We start from the raw sequence: 24,396 nt of genomic DNA, 5'->3' as shown, positions 1-24,396 counted from the left end.
TGAGTGCCGTTCCCGAGGAGATAGCAGTCAAAACGCTTGGATGCCGCTTTGCTCCAGCTGGGTGCCTGGGAGCTGCCCTTGCAGGCAGGTGAGGCGGTGCAGGAGGCACTGGGAGAGCCGGTGCAGGGAGGGGAGAGGAACCCCCGTCCCGGCCGCTCCGGCAGCCGCGTGCGCCGGGACACGTGCAGGGAGGGAGGAGGCCGGGGCAGGAGCCTCGGCACGTGAGGGTACCGCTGAGGGCAGCTGCTTCAGCACTCGCATTAAACCCTTGGCTTTCCAGACCTGTATCTCCTCATACCGTGGGTGCCTGGGTAGATGCTAGTGAAATGACATACTTCAGTGTCTCCACAAGTGTTATTAGCTTTCTTTATTCTGTGACTTAACCATACAACTGTGGACGTTATAGAAAGTGTAGGGCCGCAGGATGTGGTGTGAAACCAGAGAGAAGCTTTGAAGCTTGGACACTCCTGGCTCATGTGTGGGGTTTTTTGTTTTGTTTCTTTTTCTTCTCTCTCAAAATCAGGTTGTGGATTCCCAGAGATTCAGAGGATGAAAGCTGAAGTCTATTGTGAATGTATTAACTACCCTATTTGTCACATGGTTCTTTTCTTTGCTATAATAGAAAATGTATGGGTGACTCAGTTCCTTTATCCCCTTCCAGTRCATACAGTGTGCTCTATCTTGTTTGACGAGGTGGAACTTCATGTTCTGTGTTTCTTGCAAAGACAGACTAGTTAAATAATGTGAGCAAATATATGTACATGTATATATATTAAAAGAATTTGTATGCTGCCTTATCTGGACATTAAAACTACATAACTGTTTTTGCATTTAAGGTGCGTATAGCTGCAAAATTCATAATTCATGCTCCTCCTGGGGAATTCAATGAGGTGTTCAATGGTGAGTATGTCTGCTCTCTCCATGCGTTTGGACATATGTCCAGGTACCTATCCAGAATTGTGTTGAAGATGTTGCTTTCTTACTTCCCTGCATTTCATGCAGCTTATTTCTAGAAACGTATTTACTAACAGCTAGGTAATTCTGGTTTTGTAGCTTGGCATAACGATCCTTACATTTAAATTCCAAGCTGTCTTATGACTGCAGAAGCGGGGGAAAATACTGCTTTTCTTGGTAATGTGAGGATGAGTTTTCTTTCTGTTTTTAATCAGTCATGAATTAATTATTAGAGTTTTGATTTAGGAAATACCAACCCTTGATAGATAAAATTGAATTTTTCAAGTAAAATTAAATTAACTGAAATAAAAAATTAAGGAGTATTATAAATGTTTAGCCTTGAATATACATAGGTCTTTTGCTTAAAGTGACAGTGAACATTTAGTGTTCAATTCTCTGCAAACACTTTTAACTTATTAGATTCTGACCACCTGAACAAGACTTTGGCCATGCTACATTGTACTAGTATGTAGATAAATAGTAATGAAACTGATACCATTTCTCATAGCAGCGCTGCTCATCTACGGCCTGCAGTTCAGGCACACATCGCAGCAGTGCACTGTAGGGCAGGTGGCTGTAGCTGACAAACACTTGGGCTTAAATGTCCGACTGAAATCTACTTGTCAATGTTGTAAATATTAAAAGCATTTAATGAGGATTCAAATCAAYTTCTTTAAAAAAAAATCCCTTTAAATTTCTGAGTTTTTTGAGTGTTGAAAAACACTTCACAYATATCCCAGGTATATTGTTATATATTGTTACCTTCTATGTTTTGGAAATATTCAGAAGAGCTAGAAATGTCATGGACAGACTTACCGGTTCTTTAACTGCAGTCATTGAAAGTTGAGCATTTTAAATTCAGATCTGTAGGTGAACAGGATATTTGTTTTTCCTCCCGCTGCTTTTATAATCTTGTACGTAGATGCATTAAATAGTAAGTTGGTGGTTGTTAAAGTAGTGTCTGGTAAATAAGAAGTATGTAAATAACTTGCTGTCTAGTAAATATGAAGTCATTTTGAGGATAATCTTGACTTTGTTCTCTAGTTGTATGTTTCTTATTGTTCTATGACTAGTAGTTGTCATAAGGAAACAAAAATAAAAACAGTAGGATGGATTTAAGTGTASGGAACACTGCATCATTAAAAGTGGTCAAGACAGAGCAGTCGTTACCGTCAGAATCATGTGCTTTTTGAGTAATTCGCATCTTAAAAGTGATCTTATTTGAATCTTCTACTCTTTTCATTTAAAACTTCTCTTAAAAAGTAGTTTGTTGGGTCCCTAGAGTTGTCGCAGAGCCTGTAGGGTTTGGCTTCAGTCTGCTAACCAGAGTTTTCATGTTAAGGGAAGCATTTCTGTACTCTTCTTCTGAAGTCATAACCATGAAGYGTGAAGCTCTGAGTTTCCTGCCTAGTGAACCTGTATGGGTGGGACCTGCCTGCAGGGTGGAGTGTTGGCTGCTTGTTAATGGGACTGAATTGTCTTTCTGAATTAACCCCATTTTTTAATTTGCAAATGTCTCCTTCCAGATGTTCGGTTGCTGCTTAATAACGACAATCTTCTCAGGGAAGGAGCAGCCCAGTAAGTACGCAGATGCATAGAAGAAAAATGTTTTTCACTAAGACTTGCACTGCCAGTGAGTGATTTGCTTTAAGGGATGTGTGATTGGCMAGTAAAAGCCTCTAGTGTGCATTGTCAGCCTCTTAGTCAAGGTTGGATTCTTGGCACAGGGGAAATACCGTGATTTGGGTAACTGGAAATGGGAAACGTGAATTTTTTAACTCTTCTCCACCTTTTTGCATTGGTTTTGTATTTCTTGATAGATGCTATAAGCCCTAGACTTTGACATCTATAAAACACTGCTTATTTACACCCTACTTTTTACATCAAAACGTTAAACCTACTATATTTGGAACCCAGATTAATTCGATCTGTAAGAATGGGGATGTCCAGCTTAATAAGTTGGATAGCTATGGAGTTCAGATTTTATTTATTCCTTTACTTTCTGTGAGWTACTCTGGAGCTCGGATGTCTATTTATATCAGGCTACTTTGGGCCCTGAATCTTGGTGTAGTGGTTGGCGCCTGTAATCCGAGCACTGAATGAACTGAGATGGCTCCAAGATTAGGGGGCTGCTGGAGTGCCAAACACCAATACTGTTTTTGCCTTGACACAGCCCTGCTTGGGTTTCACAGCAATTAAGGAAAAAGATGGTGCTTAATGCATGTTTTTCGTTGTTTATTTTTTGCCTTTTTCTTTTTGTAGTGCGTTTGCACAGTACAACCTGGACCAGTTTACTCCTGTAAAAATTGACGGTTACGATGAACAGGTAGGAACGTAAAGAAGTATTTGTGATATTCCTTAAGTTATTAAAGATATTTTGGTACTTGAACATGCATCTTCTCAAGAAAATGCGAGGGTACATGTCTTCCCTGTGAAGTATAGAGACTGTGACCCTCCAGTGCTACCAGTTTCCTAAGGTAATCGTTTGGAGGACCTAAGTTAGCTCTAAATTTTATTCTGCAGTGTCATCCTGAAATTGGTTGGAACAGATACAGGGCTATAGCTWCTGCTTGCTCTATCTTTAGATCTGAAAGACATGAACTTATTTTTTATTATTTATTTATTTTTCACAGCAAGAGGGTTTTTCAGGGTTTTTCTGTGACATGTTAGCCCCCACCTCTGTTTCTATGTGCAGACTTTGTGTTAGTGTTTGATAGTGTTTCGGTCAAATATGCAACRTAATTATATTTGACAGGGTATTTTTTTTTCCTTATTCAATGCTAAGTGTTGTTAACTAAAATTTTGTAAAACAGGTTTTGATAACAGAACATGGTGATCTGGGAAATGGAAAATTTTTGGATCCCAAGAACAAGATTTCCTTTAAATTTGATCACTTAAGAAAGGAGGCGACTGATCCTAGGCCCCACGAAGTTGAAAATGCCATAGAGTCCTGGAGAAATTCAGTTGAGACAGCAATGAAAGCGTATGTTAAAGAACACTATCCTAATGGTGTCTGCACAGTAAGTACTGAAATAACCACTGTATTRCCTGCATAGCATAAAACAGAAATTTGTTCAGAAATGACTGTAGCATTATCACCATTTATCACCCTTTGTTGTGCTTTTCTGGGCTGTCAAGGAAAATTAAAATTTGCTCTTCAAAGACTGCAGCAGTTATTCTCTTCCACACATACTGCAAGACTGTAGTATTTTCAACTTACTGTGCTTACAATAGCAAAGTTACTTAGCGTGTTGATGTACTTTTAGTCTTATTCATCACATCTGTTTTTAAGAGCCATGCCACTATTGTTGCTGAGGGTATTTTAAATTCTGTTGGTGAAGAATAGATTGGGAACTTCCCATTTCAAAATCCAATTTGTGTGATTTTACTTTATCTGATCTTACTTTCACTGTCATGAACATTTACAAGTTAATTCCTAATGCCAAGTATATGTAAAGTCAAATGAAATTATCTAATATCTTCATTCTCCAATGTGGAAAAGAGAGGACATGGCTATGTTATTGAGTCATAAAAAATAAGCCATTCTGCAACAAGAATYCCATAGGGATGTTATTTCTACAGGTAAAAATTTTACTTGTCCTAAGTCAGGAAGATGCAGTCGGTTTCAGCTCTAAGGGATTAGTCCAGTCAAGAGTTCACACAGGTAAACAAGAGAAAGCTTTAGAAGTTTAATATTTTAGCCATTGCCAGAAGGTGGTTCCTGCAGGTTATTGTGCCAGAGCTGCTGTAAAGGAAAACAGGCTGCACGTCCAGTTGAGGTCATGCTTAGTGTTACCTGGTTTTGGAGGACAAAGCAGAACAAGGGACCAAAACTGCTTTGTTATCATCTTTCCACTAGTTTGTAAAAGTATATAGCACCAAATAGATGCAGATTAACTAGTATTTGAAATATATCTGCTAATAAATAYTTTCATAGCAGTCATTGCTATATGCTTAAATTTCCTAGTTGCAGAAAAATGTTAGTTCACGGTGAAATAGATTTTAGATTGTTAATATTGACCACGACTGTTGTGTTCAAGACTTCTAAATCTTGGATTTTTCTGCTTTGTAATGTACGSTTCCCTATTTCATATACTGGTTGTTATGGAAAAGTGATAGTGGTTATGAAACTTAATATTGCTGTCTGTTACACATTGGAACTCTGATCAGACTAGACAGTTCTAAGAAGTTTGAGCAAGACCTACTGAAACTTGTGTTCTGCTCTCTTATTTCTAAGGTATATGGAAAAACAATTGATGGACAGCAGACCATTATTGCGTGCATAGAGAGCCATCAGTTCCAAGCAAAAAATTTTTGGTAAGTTTTTATATTCATGCAAATATAGTAAATAAAGGAACTGTGTTATTGCTAATACATGCATAATTCTGAGTTCAGGCACCTTCCGCATAACTCTATATATTACTTCATATATAGAGAGTCTTTYCTTTGTAGGAAGCAAAACAACAGATTGCACAAATTCTCTTCTGTAGAACTTCCATAGTATTTTCCATCTTTACTTTCCAATGAATCTTTCTTACAGCTCTTTATTGAATGTTCCTCCAGACAGTCAATATTATTCTTGAAGGTTTAAGTTGGTTTTGCTATGTACCATGACAAGGGGAAAAAAAAGGCATATACGTATATATGTATGTGTACACACACACACACTTTTATATTTATATATATGTATTTATATTTATATATTTGTATATTTATATATTTATATATATAATATATAAAAATCTTTAGCTGTCCTGGTTTGTGATGTCTGTGTCTGAACAATGTCTGTGTCTTGGTGGCCAGAGCAATGAATGATTTGGCACATCTGAGAAAAGRAGCTTGAAGGTGGTCGCCGCGCATATTTTTTCACGCTGCTCATGAAAACAGTTTCTTGCCTGTTTTTGAGGATACTCCGGGTTATTTTGGATAGCTAGAGCATATGTGAAGTCTGCTACAGAATGTCATCTTGTAATTCTCAATATCCATAGATTGTTTCTTTGTTTTCTAGTTGCCTTTTAACCCCTTTGGCCTTGGCTCTTTTTAGGGTACAAAAGTGATTTCTCTCGCTCGCTTGTCTGCTGCTGTAATTTGAGTAAGTTAAACCGGGTTTAAGTGCTTAATGGGGACAGAGTGGAAAAGGGAAAGTGAGGAACTGGGAAAGAGGAAAGGAAGCGGAGTAAACATCTAAAAAATGTTTGAGGAGACTCCTTGCCAGCTAATAGCTAATGTTGTTTCCCCTTCCGCCAGCTTTTCTTTTTCTTTTTGGTCAAGTGAACTGTTTTTCTGAAACATCTCTATGCCATGAAGTGTCTGAGGGAACATGTTGCAGGGAATTGCTGGTTAACTTTCGCATCCCTTTTTTTCTTCATGAAAATTTTAACAGCTACAGGAGCTTTCAAAAAGAGATGTTTCACTACCGTCACCCTAAAGGAAAGAAGAATATCAATTGCTTAAGTAAAGTACTGAAAAAATGCAAAATAGTCAAATAAGAATATGTTTGTCAAGTAAATACTTGATGGGAGGAAAAAGTAATTAAAAAAGAAACCTCTGATAAAGCAGCCTACCTATAAACATGTCCAGTAAAAAGAGAAAACCATCTTTATTACAATTTCCAAGGCCCAGTGGCTAGAACATCCATTTCAGAGCTTATGTTTAGGTGAGAGCAGGGCTTAAGTTGCTTCCAAATGAAATTGCAGCTACTCCAAAGAAAATTCCTTACTGGCATCAACCAACACCTGTTGCTGTGTTCCCTAATGCAGTGATTTATGCTTGGTAGAATTCCGCTGTGAATGACAGAGTGAAAACAACTTGTTCTAGTTCGCATGGTTTAGACGAAAAAAAATGGCCTAAAGATTATCATTTGTTCAGAGTCTTACAATAAATTAAAACTTTGTGATAGGTAGAAATAAGTCCTCCCTATGAACCAAACTTTTATGAACTTGATCATATACTCTTGGTTGAAGGATGTTTTCCATGATGTGAAGTGAACTTAGGGTTATTTAAATACTTTTAGGTTTTAGTTTTATTTGCTCTGCTGATATATATATCAGCTTGATATTATCTTTAATAATCCCATGGGTCGCAAATGAAAATACAAAAATCTTTGTTTTTTAATACAGAAGGTTATACATATAAATACTTGTTCCACTGTGAGTCTGTACCAGTGAAATGCTTTGCCTATAAGCTATTCCATACACTTTAAATTGAATTTACACAGCTCATGAATATATTTTAGCTCTTACTAAAGAGGAACAGATACGCAACAGTCTTTGATAGATGAAAATCTAAAGTTCCCAAGGGTACTCTTTAAAAAAAAAAAACTTCTGGTCAGATATCTGTGGGTAAATAATGGCTACGTTTCTAAAAGTTTTACAAGGTGCTAGTAAAAACACTAATTCTCATTCTTAGCAAGATATGCCTTAATAAAAGCTTATAAGCTTTGGGGCTGGAGAAGTGGGTTCAAAACTGGGGAGGCTCCGTAGGCAGTCGGTGCTGTGCCAGGCCGCTCGCAGCCTGTTTCCTCGAGGTGGCCTCGCTTTGAGGACGCTGCCATAAAAGCAGCTTTGGTGGATGATGGAAAAAAAATGACATCCCCAGGAGGAAATCAGTAGGGGCAGATAAAGCAGAGAGGTGTTCTGCTTAACTTGGAACACGTCGTGCAGCAGGATGCTGGTGGACTTGAGCAGATATATTCATATATGTGTGTGTGTGTATGTGCATGTGTATATATATATTTGTATAAAATGTCAAAGTAGATCCAGTGGTATCTGGTAATGTCCACGTTCTTACCTATCGCTATGTTGGTTTCACATGAATCTACACCTAACATGCAAAATTTTCTTTCCTTTAAGTGTAATTATAGAAGAAATTGAGACAGCTGCGGTGTCCTCTTAATGTAGCTCTAATGTAATCACCTAACCCACTAACCTAACTAAATCAAAAATGTCATGTAACCACCTAACCCACTAACCTAACTAGATCACAAATGTCTACTTTGCAAGAAAGAAGGGAGGTGAAACTGCAGTCTCCTTGTGCTGTGTTCCAGCTGTTTGAAACTCTCTCAGTTTGGTGTAAAGCAAACAGTTGCCATCCTGGAACCAAAATGCCTTAGAGCCGAAAGCGCCATTAACAGCTTAGTACTGCTGACAGTCTTGCAATTTAAATGCCTTTTTTTTTTTCCATAAGTCTTTAGCAACCTGATGTTTTTCGCTTAAGTGTGACTTTAACTCAGCAGGAGATTCAGTACCTAGAAGCAAACTACTGACTATATATGCCTAATTAAAAAGGGAAAGGACATTGGAGTCCTTAGATTTTTTTAGAAGCTAAGTCCCATTGTTAAAAGATCCTTACTTGTAAGTTTCCTTGGCTGTCATCCAAGAGAAAGGATAAATATTCCAGAAAACTGTTCTTTTCTTGATTTGCTCTSGGGCTGAATGTTTCTTTACAGCTTGAAAGATTCTCTGCATGTGTGGCCATGTTGGGAATGTTTTCCTTTCTCCCTTTTCTTTTTTTTTTTCCCTTTCTTCTTCTGACCTGTAGGGTAAAAACAAATCCTCAAAACTGACCACTTGATTTAAAAGAGTTTTCTTTTAAATCTTTTAAAAGAGTTTTCTTTTAATCACTTGTATCTGATTTCCTCTTTTAAAGGAACGGCCGCTGGAGGTCAGAATGGAAGTTTACAATCACCCCTTCAACCACTCAAGTGGCTGGCATCCTGAAAATTCAGGTATATTCACCCAGGTCGTTTTCTTAACTAATGGCTGAATTTTTTCCTCTTCAGTAAGGTCTCCACTTACTATCAAGGGAGTCTTGGGCCAGGGTGTTAAATATTAAAAAAGGATTTGAGGTCCCAAGTAAAGTGAAGTAGAGATACTCATTCAGTGTGTTTAACCAGTTCACTGTGTATGGATCTAGTCCTTCCAGGTAAGTGTTGAATGTGCTGATTGCAGTGACCTTGGCGGGACCTTCTTTCAGTTCCCTGTGCCGTGAGCCAGTAGGCAGCAGCGTTCCCATTTGCACAGATGCTTCTTGAATGTCAGTGTTTTCTGATGTAGGGCTACTGACTTTATTTATTTCTAAGTGMTAATAATAGTCTTTAGCATGCTGTTCATCCTAGTGTTTAGAAGGATGGGAGCCTTTGGTTTTAGTTATTCCATTAGCTGAAACTTTTCAACCCAAATCTCCTTCATTCCGAACTTGCCCTTCCTATCAACTTTAGAGCATTCRGAAAGGAGATAGTGTCCAAGCAGGAATGCAGAAAGCTTGAGACCAAAGAAAAGATGACTGCAGTGTGGGTGGCAGCAGCATGAGTCTTCCTGATCCAGTTCTCTGTGATGTGAACACATTCTGCATGAGTTTATTAAAACAGTAGGAATCTGTCTGGATTTCAGCATTACATTTTCAGAAGAGTGTGTTACCTGCCAGGCACMGAGTCAAGTCTTTTCTCCTACTCTGTAAGGAAAGACTGTGGAACAGCAGAGTGTTGTACTAGAAGTTAAGCCTCCCTGATGCTTGACAACCTCAAAATATCCTGGCTCAAAATATCACCTGGTGGATAGTTTTATTGTCATCCCTCCTTACTTAGCCTTTCCAAAGATCTTCTCTTCATAAACAACATCCTCCTTGGTTTCTTCTGAAGCCAGACCTGGTATTACAGAAGGATGTGGCTGTGAGGAACGCGTGGACAGAGCTGTTGCTTGTCATGTTTCCTTAAAGGGAATCACGTCCCAGGAATGGATTTGGTTTGCATCCTTGTTCCTGCTGAACGCGTTCACTAAGAACGTGAGGTTTGTGCTCGTGTCGCCCTCGGAGCACAAGGCAGGTTGGGCTCTGCAGTGGATCCTGATTGAGTTGGAGGTGGGAYTGGACTTCTTAGTCCTACTGTTTCCATGGGAGTTCTCAATTTTGTGCTGAGTGAGCACGCCTTTCCTCGGAGGCTTGAGATGCTGCTTAAGGCACGTCAGTGTGGAAATGTACCCACAGTATTCACAGCTTCTTCACTGTTTCCTTCAAAGATATTTAAATATATTATTTTCATATTCCTACATGTTAYTTTTTGTAAAACTTAACATGTTTTTGTCTACTTTTGTATAGGTTCACTATTATGAAGATGGTAACGTTCAGCTAGTGAGCCATAAAGACATACAGGATTCATTAACAGTGTCCGTAAGTAAACTTTTGAGACCTTACTGTGCATGATGAAATGGCTTTTTGGTTTTGAAAAAGAAGCAAGACTTAAAACATCAGAAATTTGGGGGCAAGTTTGCTCTTTGTGAATGGAAATCARTGTTTTAATTTCTATAAAGTATTGTGTAATGTTGTAGGGATGAGGAGCAGATAGTAGAAACAAAGCGTGTTTGGAAATAGCCACAGATGCATCCGCTAAGAGTACATAATATGGAACCATGAACAGCTGTAAGTTCTGAGGTAATATTCCTCTTGCTTAGGAGATGGTATTTATAAACAGTAATATTTCCAGCAGTATTTCCTGGAAGTATTACTTTAATAAAGCAGATGAGGTTAAAGTGACAGAGAAATTTGAAAAGCAAATTGTAGAAGCATTTCTAGTTTCATGACTAGTAACGGCCAGATCATCAATAAAGAACATGGTTCATTAATATAAAGCAAGGCTTGTTAGCTTTTCATTCACAATAGCAGCATGAGGAATGGGAGGGAGGTGGTGCCAAGTGATAACGCTTCTGGAGYTGTAGACATAAAAACATAGGAAAAYATTTTTTCTTGAGTTTCTGTCTGTCTCTTGATGGGACAAAAGCCATGATGTTGTTGGTTACCAACATGCAACCTYGGACCTACACCTCAGAGAGGGGAAAGGCAGCACAGACAAGGACTGATGGATAAAAAGGAGCCCCCCCAGGTTGTCCTTCCTTTGTGTGGCCCTTTTCTCTCCTCAGCGGGCACATTCCCAACGTGAATAACAGGAGTGCTGCTGCTGCTGCAGCCGTGAGGTGGTTCTGTCCGCTCGCTCTGCACCTTCCCCTGTTCCCGCTGCCCCAGAGCAGTCTCAGAGCTGTTAGGGGCAGTTTGGCAGAATCTCTTAATTCAATTTAARTTGAAGCTACCCTGATCTTCCCCTCGTCATTCAATCCAGTCTCTTTTCTTGCATTTGCACTAGCATTTTGTCAGTGGTGCCTTAAGCTCAAGAAACTGAGCGTGGAGGCCCAAGGAGAGGCCGTGGGACAGACAGTCCTCGCTGACGGCAGGTTCAGGAGAAGCAGCCTTTTGGGAATGTCCCCAGCACCCAGTCGAGGGTTTGGGGATTTGTGACCCCTCGTTTTCACATCACTTTGGAGCTGACTTGTCTGCAGATTTGAATTAGTGGCTCTTTGCAAACAAACCRAAAACACAGCCTCAAGGATGAGGCCTCGAAGCAAGATCTCGTAGATATTTTGGAAGACAGGARGTGCATAACACTGAGCTTTGCGGCCTTGATTCATTTGCCAGATGCAAAAAAAAAGTGGAGTTTGGAGTTTGTAGTAAAGTTTTGACATTAAGAATGTAAGCAGCTGTACTTTACATGTTTTGGGGGATTTACACTTGCGGTGTCATACTGCCAAACCCAGTTTTATTTAGAGTTTGGTTTATTTAACCAAASCAAACATCATATTTTTAATCAAGCTATTTTTAAAGAGCTTCATAGTARTGCTTATGCTCTTTGCAGTTGGACTGTTTTGATTTATATTTGATTTATATTTATTTGATGTTATTTGATTTATTTGATTATTTGATTTATTTGATATTATATATATATTTATATAATAATATATATATAATTTTTATATATATATATAAATTATATATATATTATATATATTATATATATATATTATATATTATATATTATATATTTTTTATATATATATATATATATATAATTTGCTACCATTTAATAGATCTGTTAGCTTGCTGCATGTAAATAAACTAATCCTGCTTTGTACTTGGTAGATTTGCCTCTTCATAATTTTAGTTTCTACTCTGAATCAGTGCCACGATGAAGTGTGATTTAGATGTAACRACAAAGTACATGGCATGTGTATTTTGTAAATGTATTTGGTTTAACTTTCTTTTAGTCCTGAATTGGTCAATTATTCACATGGAGTCTGACACCTTCTGTAGTTACAGGGAAAGCCATCAGTCAGTCTCTTCATAGAATCACTCTGTACCTCAGGTCTAATTCAGATGATCTTTTTTTTCTAGAATGAAGCCCAGACAGCAAAGGAATTTATAAAAATCGTAGAGGCTGCAGAAAACGAGTATCAGGTGAGTTGGAAACAAGTAGTATATTCTATCTCACGTGTTAAGAGAACACTACATACTTAACCAAAGCTGGTATGCTGTAATTAGCAGGTATAGTWGTTGTACTAAAGTAGGAAATCTGGCTTTTTCTTGGTAAAAAAAAAAATCGCTATCTGCTATTTTGTGAAATTTATATTAAGACAATGTAGACAAATATTGACAAATGCAGATAGGTTACATGTTGCATTAACTGTATCCCCCTTCTCCAAACCTCCTGGTGTTTGCACTCACCTGCTTACCTTTACATTAGAAGGTGTTCTCAGGAGAAAAAAGCACATGTCTGCAGTGCCTGCTGTGGTTTTGATGTCTGAGTTTGATTGCATTTGTTAAGTGGRATTTTTTGCATACATTTTATGCACAGGATGCCATAAATTAGTTTTGTTACCTGTGACTGTAAGCATTATTTGTTTCATTATTCATTTTAAAATTAGAAAAGTGTAGCTGTTCTAGATATGCTCTGTAGAAGTGGCTTTATGTTCCCTTAGGCCACGGTAAGTTTCAGACACAAAATAATTTGTTCTGTCAGTTTAATAAAGAAAATTATTTGGCAAAATTTTACTAAATATGCAGCACATGCATTACGTTTATGCTGTGTTCTGGGCTAACTACCATTCCTACAGAAAAAAAACAGTGGGAGACTTTGGTGTCTGGAAGGAAGGGAGCTAACTCTGACCAGCACGTGTTCATGTTGCTGATTAACAGTCATGTGCTGAAACACACGTCGTTTGGAGGCAGATTGATTGCACTGTCCTACTACAACTTCCTTCCCACACTTTCAGCCCAGCTAACAGTTAACTCTCACAAATGATGTTAAGGCAGCGTATCTTGAATCAGCCCGTTTAAGAGCTGTCACACCACGTAGTCACTGCCCTTGTTAACGTGCTAGTCCTGCTCTTCACGTGCCCTTGTGTTCTGTGTGCCTTTGCCTGTGCCTGACAGACTGCCATCAGTGAGAACTACCAGACCATGTCGGACACGACTTTCAAGGCCTTACGTCGACAGTTGCCAGTTACCCGCACCAAGATTGACTGGAACAAGATTCTTAGCTATAAGATTGGAAAAGAGATGCAGAATGCTTAAAATGAACGTTGCATGACTGGATCATTTTAGTGTCCTTGTATAAAAATAAAAATTATTGCAAAAAGTATTCGGAACTGTCGAATCACCCAGTCAGCATGGGCTTTTGCCATTGAAAATCACTGTAAGTAGTTTGGTTAGAGCACAAAGCTTAGCGAATTGACCTGTTTTCTTTTTTCCTTTTTCTTTCTTTTCAGAGGGTTGCACCTTCAGTATAGCTGAATACCTTCCTTTAGAGTTTCTGTTGTACCTTTATTTTTTTATAATGAAGAGACCATGCCTTTAGTTTTCAATTACAAAATAAGAACAGTTTGAAAAATATTTTTGCATACAGTAACCCTTTCTCTTGCTTTCATGTGAGATGGACCCAAAACTTCCTTCAAGAGATCATTAGTATGCATTACTAGGTCAAGCCCAACCTGGAGTTAGCCATAGGTGCCCTCGAAATCATCTCTCCTTTCGTTGTATGTAAAAGTGGGGAAAGCATTTTCTATATTGTTTAAACCTTTCAGAATACTTATTTAGCTGGCTCCGTGTTAACTAAACCTTTTTTTTTTTTTTTTAAGGGCCAAGGTCTAATGCTGTTTTAAGATTTTGAAATTAAATAAAAATACTTATTTCAGAACTGCATTTAATGTTTTGTTCCTGACAATTACTTAAATGAGCTCAGATTCCATCTGCCCTTGAGTTTTTTTACCGTGAAGCCACAAATGTATTATAACAAGGCATATTGTAATATATATAATCCTGTACTCTTACCATGTCTGTCAGTTTATTTTTTTCTTGGATTGAAATGTACTAAAACTCAATGTGACATTAAAATGCAAATTTTCTATTTATTTGAGTATCAAATTGCTTCCTGATAAAGCCTATTTTGTGATGTTTGTATATATTTTTGAAAAGCTGCTTAAAGCAGCCACAAACTTTTGGCCTCTTGGCTATAATTGCGTATTCTCAGTGTTTTTGGAGATTGTAGTATCATCATCTACTCTTTCCCCATCTTTATTTAAGAAACATCTACATATGGAAGTCAACTTAAACTTTGTAGCTTGTGACTTCATATTGGCTACAGAGAATGGAAGAAACTACAAGACCAAAAATAACAAATTTATCTGGAGAATACTTTCCCTGTCTCATGTATCTGGTCCATTGAAAAYGGGCTTTTAAGAGCACAAAATCCTTCATAGATACCACTTTTAAAAGAATGAAAAYAAACTTCACAAGATGTTACCTAAGGATATGCTCTGATGGTAAATTAAAGAGCCTTTTTATGTATTGAGCAGGTAGGTATTTGTGTGCAGACTTATMAAACAGTGAAGCTCACACACAGGCCTTGCCTCTCTGTGTTTACAGCATGAGCCAATTAATCACCTTTCATTATAATTACAGCACAGCAAGAGAAAGAAATCTAGTGGATTGACCGAGTAGCAAACGTACACACAAGGTAGTTACAGTTTCCATTTTCATAGCAATACCCCTGCGTTTTGCTCCTCAGGGCTTTTGTGTAGAGGAGTGGAGAAGGAACCGAAGTTGTTGAAGTTGCTGCTCTTGCAGCGCGAGGCCCCCGTCCTGCCACGTTCCTCCCGGGGGGCCGCCCGCTGCGTGGGCTTCCCGTGCCAGCTTTGGGACCGCGCTCCTGTTCTCCCGTCAGAGAAGGCTTCCAAAGCCCCGTAGGAGCTAGTAACAGATCCAAAATCGCTGTCCTGTCAACCTGTCCAGCTTGATTGAGATCTAAATACAGACCTTTGTAACGGGGTTTTCTTCAGCACGCTTAAAAGAAAGAACAGGAGAGGGTGAATTTGGACAGTTAGGGGAATTGTTGATGGGCACCACAGGTGCAAATAGCTGCTCTAGGTGTTGGAGTATTGCCYGAGACCGGAATCAGCACCGGCTGCAAGTCAGACTGCTATTTTTCTTACCTGCAACAAAAAGCTAATTTTAAATATATTCCTAGTWAAGAGGTCTTTTACCACAAAGAGCTCTATTGTTGTGTTTCCCTCTCTGTTCATGCAATCCCTGCATAGTCCATATCCTTATCTTCAAGGCGTAGCCTCCTGCAGCTCTGTCAGTGGGATGACATAAATAGATTTATATTGCTAATGGTTTTCTCCCGGTGTGTGAGTTTTTAGTCTGTGAGCCAGTTCTACACCTTGAGCATCAGATTTATTAAGTTACAGCTTCAAAAAGGCAAATTACAAGTAAATCGAGCGTTTTGCTACTTTTAAACAGCGTATCATATCAAACTCGTGGCGTTCACTTTCCAGATGAAGTTGACCTGAGTTTRTCAGCTGAGGTACATGGTAAACTTGGGCGTTCTCAACTTCTCTCAAGTTTTCTGGGTGTCACTTTTACAACTTTTGTTTCTACCCCTACCCCCTCTAAGGTGGAGAACTTCAGAGCTTGTTTAGTCGGCGTTAGGGTATTTGGTGTAGGTAAAGCACTTTCTCTAAGAAATTTTGCTGTGTCTTAATGTGAATTAATATTTATTATATTCTATTTTAAAATATAAAGACGAACTTTGTATTGTGGAATGTTGATGTACTCRACATTATGACTTGTGACATGGACTTGTAAAATGCTTGTGTGTATGAAATGTATTGCATCCTGTGCATCCCAGTGCCCCCTTTTTTTACTAGTTAATTTTTGCCTCATATGCAAGTAAATAATCTCTGAGTGTCTGGAGCAGGAGTTGTGCTCTGCTCTCAAGTCCTGCTGAGCAGCCCCTTCTTGGCTGTCCGTGTGGGTATCCCTGGCAGAGGAGGGGTAGGACGGGATGGGATGCGGTGCCTTTGCTGACTCCGTTGCTGCGAGCGGAGCTCCCTGCCCCGTCCGTCAGCCGCRCCAGGACGTAGCTCAGGGTCAGGAGCAAGTGGTTGTTCAGCCCAGGGCTCCATCTCTTGTGTCAGAGCAAATGTCGCAATAGAGGTCTTCTCTTCAGGGGAGGCCCTGGCTGGATTTACCCCACTGCTGAAACCTGTGCAGGTTTGGARTAAATCCTTCTCTCGTCCCCGCATACTGTGTGCTGGTTTGGCTCCCTGAGCAGGTTTTGGACCTTTGGTCGTTTCCTTTCAGAGAACTCACCTGGAACCTGTCCTGGGCGAGCACCAGATGAGCTCCGGCTCCCGGTGCCCAGGCGGGTCCAGAGCGGGGACTGGGCCCTCAGACAGCCTAAAACCACCTGTGTGTTGAGGGTGCCCGGAGGGCTGGGCTGAATCCGGCCCTGAGCACCTTCCAAAGCGCAGCTGTGGGGCTGCTCTGTGCTGTGGCTTCACTCCTCTTGTACCCCATGGCTTGCTGACCCAGACGTAGCTTCTGGCACGTTCATTTGCTGGAAAGACTGAAACTGTTCTTCCTCTGGTGCAACTGTAAACTAGGTTTAGATTAAACTTAGATTTTGTTCATAAACATCAAGTGTCCATTTTTGTGTGACAGCGTCAACTCTGTAATGCATCTGCAGAACGAAGAACTTTGCTTCCAGGTAAAACACACCCTCGTGGCAGYGGTGTATTCCCATGGCTAAAGCAAAAGGGCAGTGAAACACGGCTGTGCTTTTATYCTCCTTTAAAAAAAAATWAAATTAAAAAATGCTCACCTGTAGGTAAATTTCTRTGTTTGTAGTGATCTCCTCAGCTGCTGACCTTGTCCTTTGTGTAACTGGAGTTGCCCAGCACCTTCTGATGGGTGTGCAAGGGAAGATAAAGCAGTAGCATTTTCCTTAAAGGATGTGTTTTGTAAGTAAGACTTTTCCTTCCATCCTTCCCTCCAACTCAGCAAGAAATGTACAGGTGTGGATCAGCTGCGGGTTTTTATTCCTCCTTGCTGCAGAGCAGCTCGTAGGGCTCCGAGGTCTGAGTAGCTCTAGTTTGGAGTAACTTAACAGAGAAACATTTTGCACAACTTTGATCTTAGGGGATTGTGAACGTTCTTGTAGAGGTAGATCTTGGGTGTGTTTGGTGCTTGGAGGGCATCGTTCTGTTTAAGGTTTATTGAAATGTGCCAGATAYATTTTTAATGCCAAGCATATACACGCACCGAGTACAGTTTCTGCAGTAACCAGTGGGAGAACTTAAAATGCCTTTCACACGTGTGTTTCCCCCTAAGCGGCTCCCCGCTGCGTGTCCTGGTGCCAGGGCGGCCCCTCGGGAGCGCCAGGGCTGCGGGCGATGACTCCTCATCCTGCCCAACCGCTCCGGGGACCATCCCGTGTCCCCTCCGTTACTCCATGGGAAGCAGGAATGAAGCAGGAGTAAAGGAGCTGCTTTCTGCCGAAGCAGCCGGTCCCGCAGCCCGGCGGCAGCTGGGGCCGCTTTGTTCCAACGTGGAGAGCAGAGTTGAAGGCCTGCCTGGAAAAACGCTCCTACATCATTGGCTGGRAGGAGGCTGCTCTGTCTCCTCCTTCATAAATAGTTTATGCTCCTAACAAAAATACCACAGCCACAAGCTCTCAAGTGGGGGARACGTGTCTAAATTTCATCTTCTCATGATGTAGTGAATTTTGCATAGTTTTTTGTTTTATTTTTTATATATTCTCCCTTGGTGTGTCACCTTCAGGTAAGAGTTGTTGGAACCAGCCCTTAGCCTAACAGCTGCAGAGTCTGAAGAAAGGCCTCAAATACAGAAAAACCATTGCCAAGAAAATGGAAGCAACTTACTGTGTATGCTCATGGTGAAAGTAAAAAGGCCTTAATATGTAGGAAGGAAATTTAACTTTTCCTAATTTCTAGATAATAATTGAAGACACTGAAGCCCTAGAGGGACTTGGACAGGATTAAAAACTCTCAGTATCTGGCTGGCTTTTTGCAGGACAGATCCTTGTTTGTCCCTCAGGACCGGCTGAGGTGTGGCTGGGTCAGGGAGGGACGTGGTGMGGGGCTGGGGCTGGGGTAGTTTGGGGGCTCCAGGGGTTCAGGACCTGGAGCAGCCGCCTGCTCTTCCCGAGGCGCTCTGGCCCCACGTGGGGCCGTGCGCGGCACCAACAGCTGCCTCGGGGGAGGTGTCCRGGTCCGGATCTATCCAGACGCTTCCAGGGCTGTGGAGGTGCCAGAAGGGCCCGGCAGGCAGCCAGCGGCCCCAGCGCAGGCCGTGGGTGTCGGATACCCCATCCTGCCTTTTCCCAGGCACAGCAGCGTAGCTAGTCACAGGCTAATGCCAGCAGAGCAGGCAGAGAGTAAAGGGTACGGGGTTATTAGCTGCTGCTGTTTTCCTCTTGAGGAAAGGTGCCAAGTGTTTCCACTTCAAGTTCCACTAAGTTAAGTCCACTTCCCCGTCCTGCATGCCCTGCCTTAATCCACTGGGAATGGCTGAGGCCACTGCCCCCAGTCCCTCTGCACCTGCGCGTTGTCCTGGCTCCCRTTTTTTTTTAAGTATCTGTTGGCCTAACAATGTGCATTATTTTTCATGCAACCTGAAAACTGGGAAGGAGGCTGAGGAAAAGAAGCTAATTACAAAATAAGTATTCAAAATATTCTCAGACTTTTTAAAACATTTTTTGCTAGTTTTGCTTGGACATTTCAGACTAATATTGGCATAAGCCAGTCTTGATGGAGTAGACAAGTATCTAAATACCTGAGGGCRGAGTATAAAGAAGGGCCAAACTCGGTGGTCACCAGTGACAGRACAAGAGGCAATGGGTATAAATTAAAACACAGGCAGTTCCATCTCCATGTGAGGAAGAACGACATTCCTGTGAGGGTGACAGAGCCCTGGAACAGGCTGCCCAGGAACATTGTGGTCTCTCTCTTAAAACCCACCTGGATGTGACCCTGTTCCTAGTGCTCTAGGTGTGCTGCTGGAGCAGGGAGCTGGACTAGATGATCGCTAGAGGTCCCTTGATCTGTCCTGCAAAAAGCGAAACAGTGACTGAGAGTTTTTAATCCTGTCCAAGTCCCTTTAGGGCTTCAGTGTCTTTAGCATTAGCTAGAAATCAGGTGAAGTTAAATCTTCCTTGCTGCATATTAAGGCCTTTTTACTTCCATGATGAGCATACAAAGTTGCTTCCATTTCTTGGCAACAGTTTTTCTGTATTCGAGGACTTTCTTCAGACTGTGCAGCTTTTAGGCTATGGGCTGATGACAGCAACTCTTATTTCAAAGTGAAGTACCAATGGGGGAATATACAAAAATCTATAATAAAAGGGGTAGGAGATGGGGGCAGGAACATGCAAGGAAGGTTTTGTTGTCCGTTCTGAAAATGTCTGCATAGCAGAAGCTCAAAGGGAAAAATAGGAATTATTTTTTAAGGGAAAATGCCCAGAAAGTGGGCCCAGGGCAGGGCCTGTTAAGAAGGGCAGGAGATGAAATTCACTCGGTCAAGGACCTCGTGTTGCAGCTTTGGGCGGCGCACTTGGGCTGCTGGGCCCGTCCCTGCTACGGGACGTGTTGCTGGCGCTGCGGGTTGGCCGCGGGAAGTGACCTTCCCAAAACCCGTGAGAGCCGAGGCGGGAGAACGGGCCGGGGATGGCGGCAGCGGCCCCGGTGCCTGCGCCCTCCCCTCACACTGGTGTGCTGGTGTCAAGGCCGGGCTGAGCCCTGCTGCGGGTGGCGGGTGGCGCTGGGAGCGCCCGTGTTTCGGCCCAGGGCCCCCTGCCCGTGGGGCCTCTTCCCGCAGGGAAMCCCGCAGCCTCCCGCTCCCGCAGCTCTTCCCACGCGGCAGCAGCTGCTCTTGGGTTTTACTCTTTTACTTGCATTCAATGTCCCTTTCCATCTCCCTTTGTGACGGGTCTGCTGATGTTCCTCCTCKAGGGCACTGGGGGGTATATATGTTATATATAGGAAACCCACGGTGTCGTTTGCAGAGGTCCTCGCAGGCCAGACTGCAATTTAGTGTTGTGCAATAAGTGTGAAGCAATGCGAAAGATGCTGTGTTAGTGCCTGTGTTTCGTGTTATTGTTTTAGCATCACAGCTTGCGAAGGAGGCTATGAAAAAAAAAAGAAAAGGCTATTAGTCTGTGAAGTACTTAGATGGTGTAGTGATAAGCCGTCAGGAAATAATTACTGCTGTATGTATGGTAGGTTTTGAATAATAGGTAGTAAATTGGGACTCCGGATCCTCGTTGAAGAGCGAGACTGAAAATACCATATGGTGCTGATCAGTACAAAACAAAAACAAAAACAGAGGCTTGTTCTGGGCAGATCAGTGGGGAGGTGTGGGAAACCTCCTACTATGTTTCCTGGGGCTGCAAACACCCGCCTCGCTGCCACGTACGTGACAGTGTCAGCTCTGGCTGCCTAAATCGTGCTGGCCGGTGCAGTRAGTTCGGAGCTGCCTGCTAAGCAATAGCAAGGGGGCTGTAAGCTGGCAATTTGGGACAGGGGAACGGTGGGCTCTACCAACGGCAGCACTCAGGAGGTAAAGCCTGAMTCCTGTTCTGTGCAAATGAGGTGCCGCTCTCCCATTACTGGGTGGCTTTGGAGTCTCCAGAGCAGAAAATCGTCCTCCTGAAAAACACGCTTCAGGTAAAGGGTGTCCAGCMTTAGTGTAAAGCAGGGGGCTGGCATCAGCAGTTAATCCTGAGCTTTGCTGTAGATCTTGGGTACCCGGGATGCCTGTAGCAGAGGGAAAGGTGACCTGTCTCCTTCCCCGAGCCTCCTGCAGTGCGTGCAGGGGCACGGGCAGCTTGCAGGACCCAAAAGGGCTTTGGGGACCCGATCACAGCTCCGTGGCCGCGGCCGAGGTGGGACGCGGTGCCTTGCGCTTGCGCTCCTGCTTCATCTGCGTTTAGGAAATGGATTGGCTGAACTACTCCGGTTTTAGGCTTTGAAATGTCTCTTTCACAGCCGGACCACTTTTACTCAAGAAACGGCTAATTTCCCTCTCTGTAGTGGACTAAATCACAGGATCTTCTATTATTTTTGAGCCTTCCATTTAGGCAGAAATTCTTGGTCCAATTGACTCATTACACATCACAAAACACGTTCCTTCTGTCCACAGTATTATAACCTAAACACAATGAGGTGGATGTGATTTGGGACGGTGGCTTCATCGTCATTAAGAGAGGAGGCAGGATGGGTGAATGAAAAGGAGCTTGGAAAAGGTTCTGGAATACCAGAATGGCTGCTGCATGGAAAGGAGACCTCAGTCAGCAGCAACGTGGCACAAACGAGCCTGGAAGGTGCGGAAGGGGATAAGGCAGGGAAAGGTGAAGCCAACCTATAAGTAAGACTGTTTGGAAGCTCCAATTTAAAGACAAAAGCTTACGGTGGCTTTTTATTCCCTTGGAAAGAGGATGGGAATAGCATGGTCTGTTGGGAGAGATTTTTCTCAGCAAGGACATATCGTGTGGATGTGAAGAGCTGAGAGGAGCAGGCCGTGTGGGAAGGAGTTGCATCAGGCGAGGCAAAAGGAAATTCTGCTATTTAATTTTGAAATGGCTTATTAAGATATTGGCTCAGCAGCCAAATCTCGTTGGAATATCAGGGAACTGAGCACGCTGTTTGAATGCTSCCTGCTTGGATGATGGCAGAGGAGCTTCTTGCTGTGTTTTGGTCTSCCTGCAGTCAAAGCTGTCCTTATCCTTGGTAATAGTTGCCAGCTTTGAGCAGCAGTAATTACCTGTTCATGACCCCACAGTGCGACCCTCCTGTTTCCTTAGTCTGAATTTCTGAAGACTAAGTGAAAATGTCACTGAATATTGTCAGTGAATACCTGTGTTCCTGCCCACGGTTAGTGAAGACAAATTGGTGGTTCACCAATGTGAGGGGAAAGTGTTAACTGTGAATTTCGCAGATCTTTTTTCGCTCTATTAAAAGGTTTGCTTATTAAATACAGTTACATTGCCCAGCAAACTGGTAACCCCTCTTGACATCGCATTTCTAAGGGAAAACAAGCTATGGAGAGACCAGAAAAGCCAAAGTCTTTTCCACCTCCGGCACCTCCACATCTTTCTGAGGGAAGCAAAGCAGCTTCGGGACCTGGCACCAGCCCAAGGCGGGATGTGGGAAGCGGCTCCATTGTCCTTCCCTCGACCTGGGGGGCCGGGGAGGGAGGAAGCGGCGCCGCTTCCCGCAGCCCTCCAGCCATCTGTCCCTGTCTCCCTCTTTCTCCCACAGCCTCCTTTGCCGCCCGTGACGCAGCGAACATGTGTGCGGGCAGATGCCAAATTCCGAGCTCGTTTCTGACCCGCAGCCAACCCTGCAGCTTTCAGTGTTTCCTTGGGAATCCTGAGCACGTACAACCTTACACGGATACTGACGTGGCTTTGTGCACCACCTGGCTTTGTAAAGGGTCTTCATGAAATACTTCCWTGAATGTGTGTGCCAACCTATTATATAGAGAAAAAAAATATGTGGAAATGCTGCAGGATATTTCAGTGGAGTTTTTCAAAAACATTTCAAAATGCCTCATCTAAAGTGCTCATGTTTGGGAGGGAGAATTATGCCCTGCACTGACTCCTAATTATGCTCATATCCAGTGTGGAATTCCTAAAAGAGGGAAAGTAAAACTGATGAGGTTTTTTTTTCTTGATTTGATATTTATTTTGTTCTGATTAAGGTTTATTCTTAACAATGCCTGAGAGCCTGTTCTGATGCGCACCTGCCTATTTGATAGCTCCTTCCTTTGCGCTGCGTCTGCGCTGACACCCCAGTTCACAGCAGTGGCACGGGCTGCGSCTGAGCCGACACCACGTGCCTCGGCCGCGAGCAGATCCTCGCGTGTGCTCAGTCTGGTGACGTGTTTGCTTTCACCAGGCGTGGGGATGTCACGGTACCCCATGAACCTTCCTGCGGCGTTTCAGCCGCACGACCAGGCATTTCGCAGCCGCTACCGCTTTCCTCCAGGCTGCCATCCCCAGTGTGTCCCTCACACTGGTGAATATCCATCTGCACATGTTCACGACGCACCCTATACACCTATGTTCCATATGAGGAGAGACTGAGTGGGGCCTGTTTGCCCTGGAGAAGAGAAAGTTGAGAGGGGATCAGATCAACGTGTACAAGTACCTGAGGGGAGAATGTAGGGAGGAAGGGGCCAAGATCTTCTCAGTGGTGGCCAGTGACAGGACAAGGGGCAATGAGTACAAGTTGAAACACAGGCAGTCCCATCTCCATGTGAGGAGGAACTTCTTCACTGTGAGGGTGACAGAGCCCTGGAACAGGCTGCACAGGGAGGTTGTGGAGTCTCCACATGGGGAAAGCTACTGATCTCCAAACTGTTTTGCAAGAAGATACTGAAGGTGAATTCTGTTATTTTTAAGAACTAAGAAACTCATTACCTTGGATCCTGAACCCTAAGAGCAGACGTTGAAAAGACTTTTGGTTTGTAGCAGTAACATCTTAACTGCCAGGAGCCAAGGTCAAGAGTAAAGCCGACAGCGTCGCTGTACCCAATATTTAGCAATTGTCTTTGCTTCTACTTCCTGATTGAATTTAGCAAAGTCACCAGCAATCCTATGAGAAACTAAGTGCTCTGGACTTGATTTACAGCTAATAAATTAGAAGTGTTTGCRTTCGTAGGCTACTTTGAGGTAGGAATTGGGTTATTTGGGAAGCTGATGAGAAAATACATGAGAATTTAGTGGAAAAGAAGAGCAGAAGAAGACTTTCTGAAACAATTGTGTAATGATTATTTCAGTTATATTTTGTTATGTCCTGATTGAGCAAGGCAGGTAGTGCCTCGAGCTATGTGAAACTCAGTAAAACAGGGTTTCTCTATAATGCTGAACAGTTTGCTTCTTTTTTTGTCATGTAAGATATGTGTTTGAAGACTTTGTGTAGATACTTGGCCYCCTTTTCCAAGTGAAGTGAAAGAGGAAAGGGGACCTGGTTTAAGCAGAATGTGATTCTCAACTTGTCTTGAATGTGCATAGACAGAACAGAAACGTGGCCTGCCATGTGGGTGCACGAAGCGGGACATGGCTCAGAAACATCCCAATGGGCAATTCCTGTTCACCCCCTGCCTGGGTTTGGACACACATGTTTTCATTATTGCTTTGTTTGAGGACACAGCGAGGAGTCTCTTGGAGTGTCCTACTGAAGCTCTACATTGTTTGCTTACACACCACATGCTCACTGCAAAAATACTGGAACTCGGTGGGTAAAATGTATAAAATCTCTG

At 42.4% G+C, this 24,396-nt stretch overlaps 1 protein-coding gene across 1 annotated transcript; it reads left to right on the top strand.

Moving 5' to 3' along the window:
• Nucleotides 1–824: 824 nt before the first annotated feature.
• On the top strand, nt 825–14,143 carry CAPZA2 (capping actin protein of muscle Z-line subunit alpha 2; the record flags this gene model as incomplete). Its single annotated transcript, XM_026033217.1, has 9 exons — nt 825–900; nt 2,481–2,532; nt 3,217–3,280; nt 3,768–3,974; nt 5,192–5,271; nt 8,602–8,680; nt 10,048–10,119; nt 12,169–12,231; nt 13,207–14,143. Coding segments are annotated over 9 exons (834 nt in total), but the record flags the coding sequence as incomplete, so codon positions are not given.
• Nucleotides 14,144–24,396: the final 10,253 nt, after the last annotated feature.

The sequence above is a fragment of the Nothoprocta perdicaria genome, unplaced genomic scaffold, assembly GCF_003342845.1.
Source record: "Nothoprocta perdicaria isolate Ctin4 unplaced genomic scaffold, notPer1 scaffold_125, whole genome shotgun sequence".
Taxonomy (NCBI): domain Eukaryota; kingdom Metazoa; phylum Chordata; class Aves; order Tinamiformes; family Tinamidae; genus Nothoprocta; species Nothoprocta perdicaria.
This window is presented reverse-complemented; position numbering and strand designations above follow the sequence as displayed.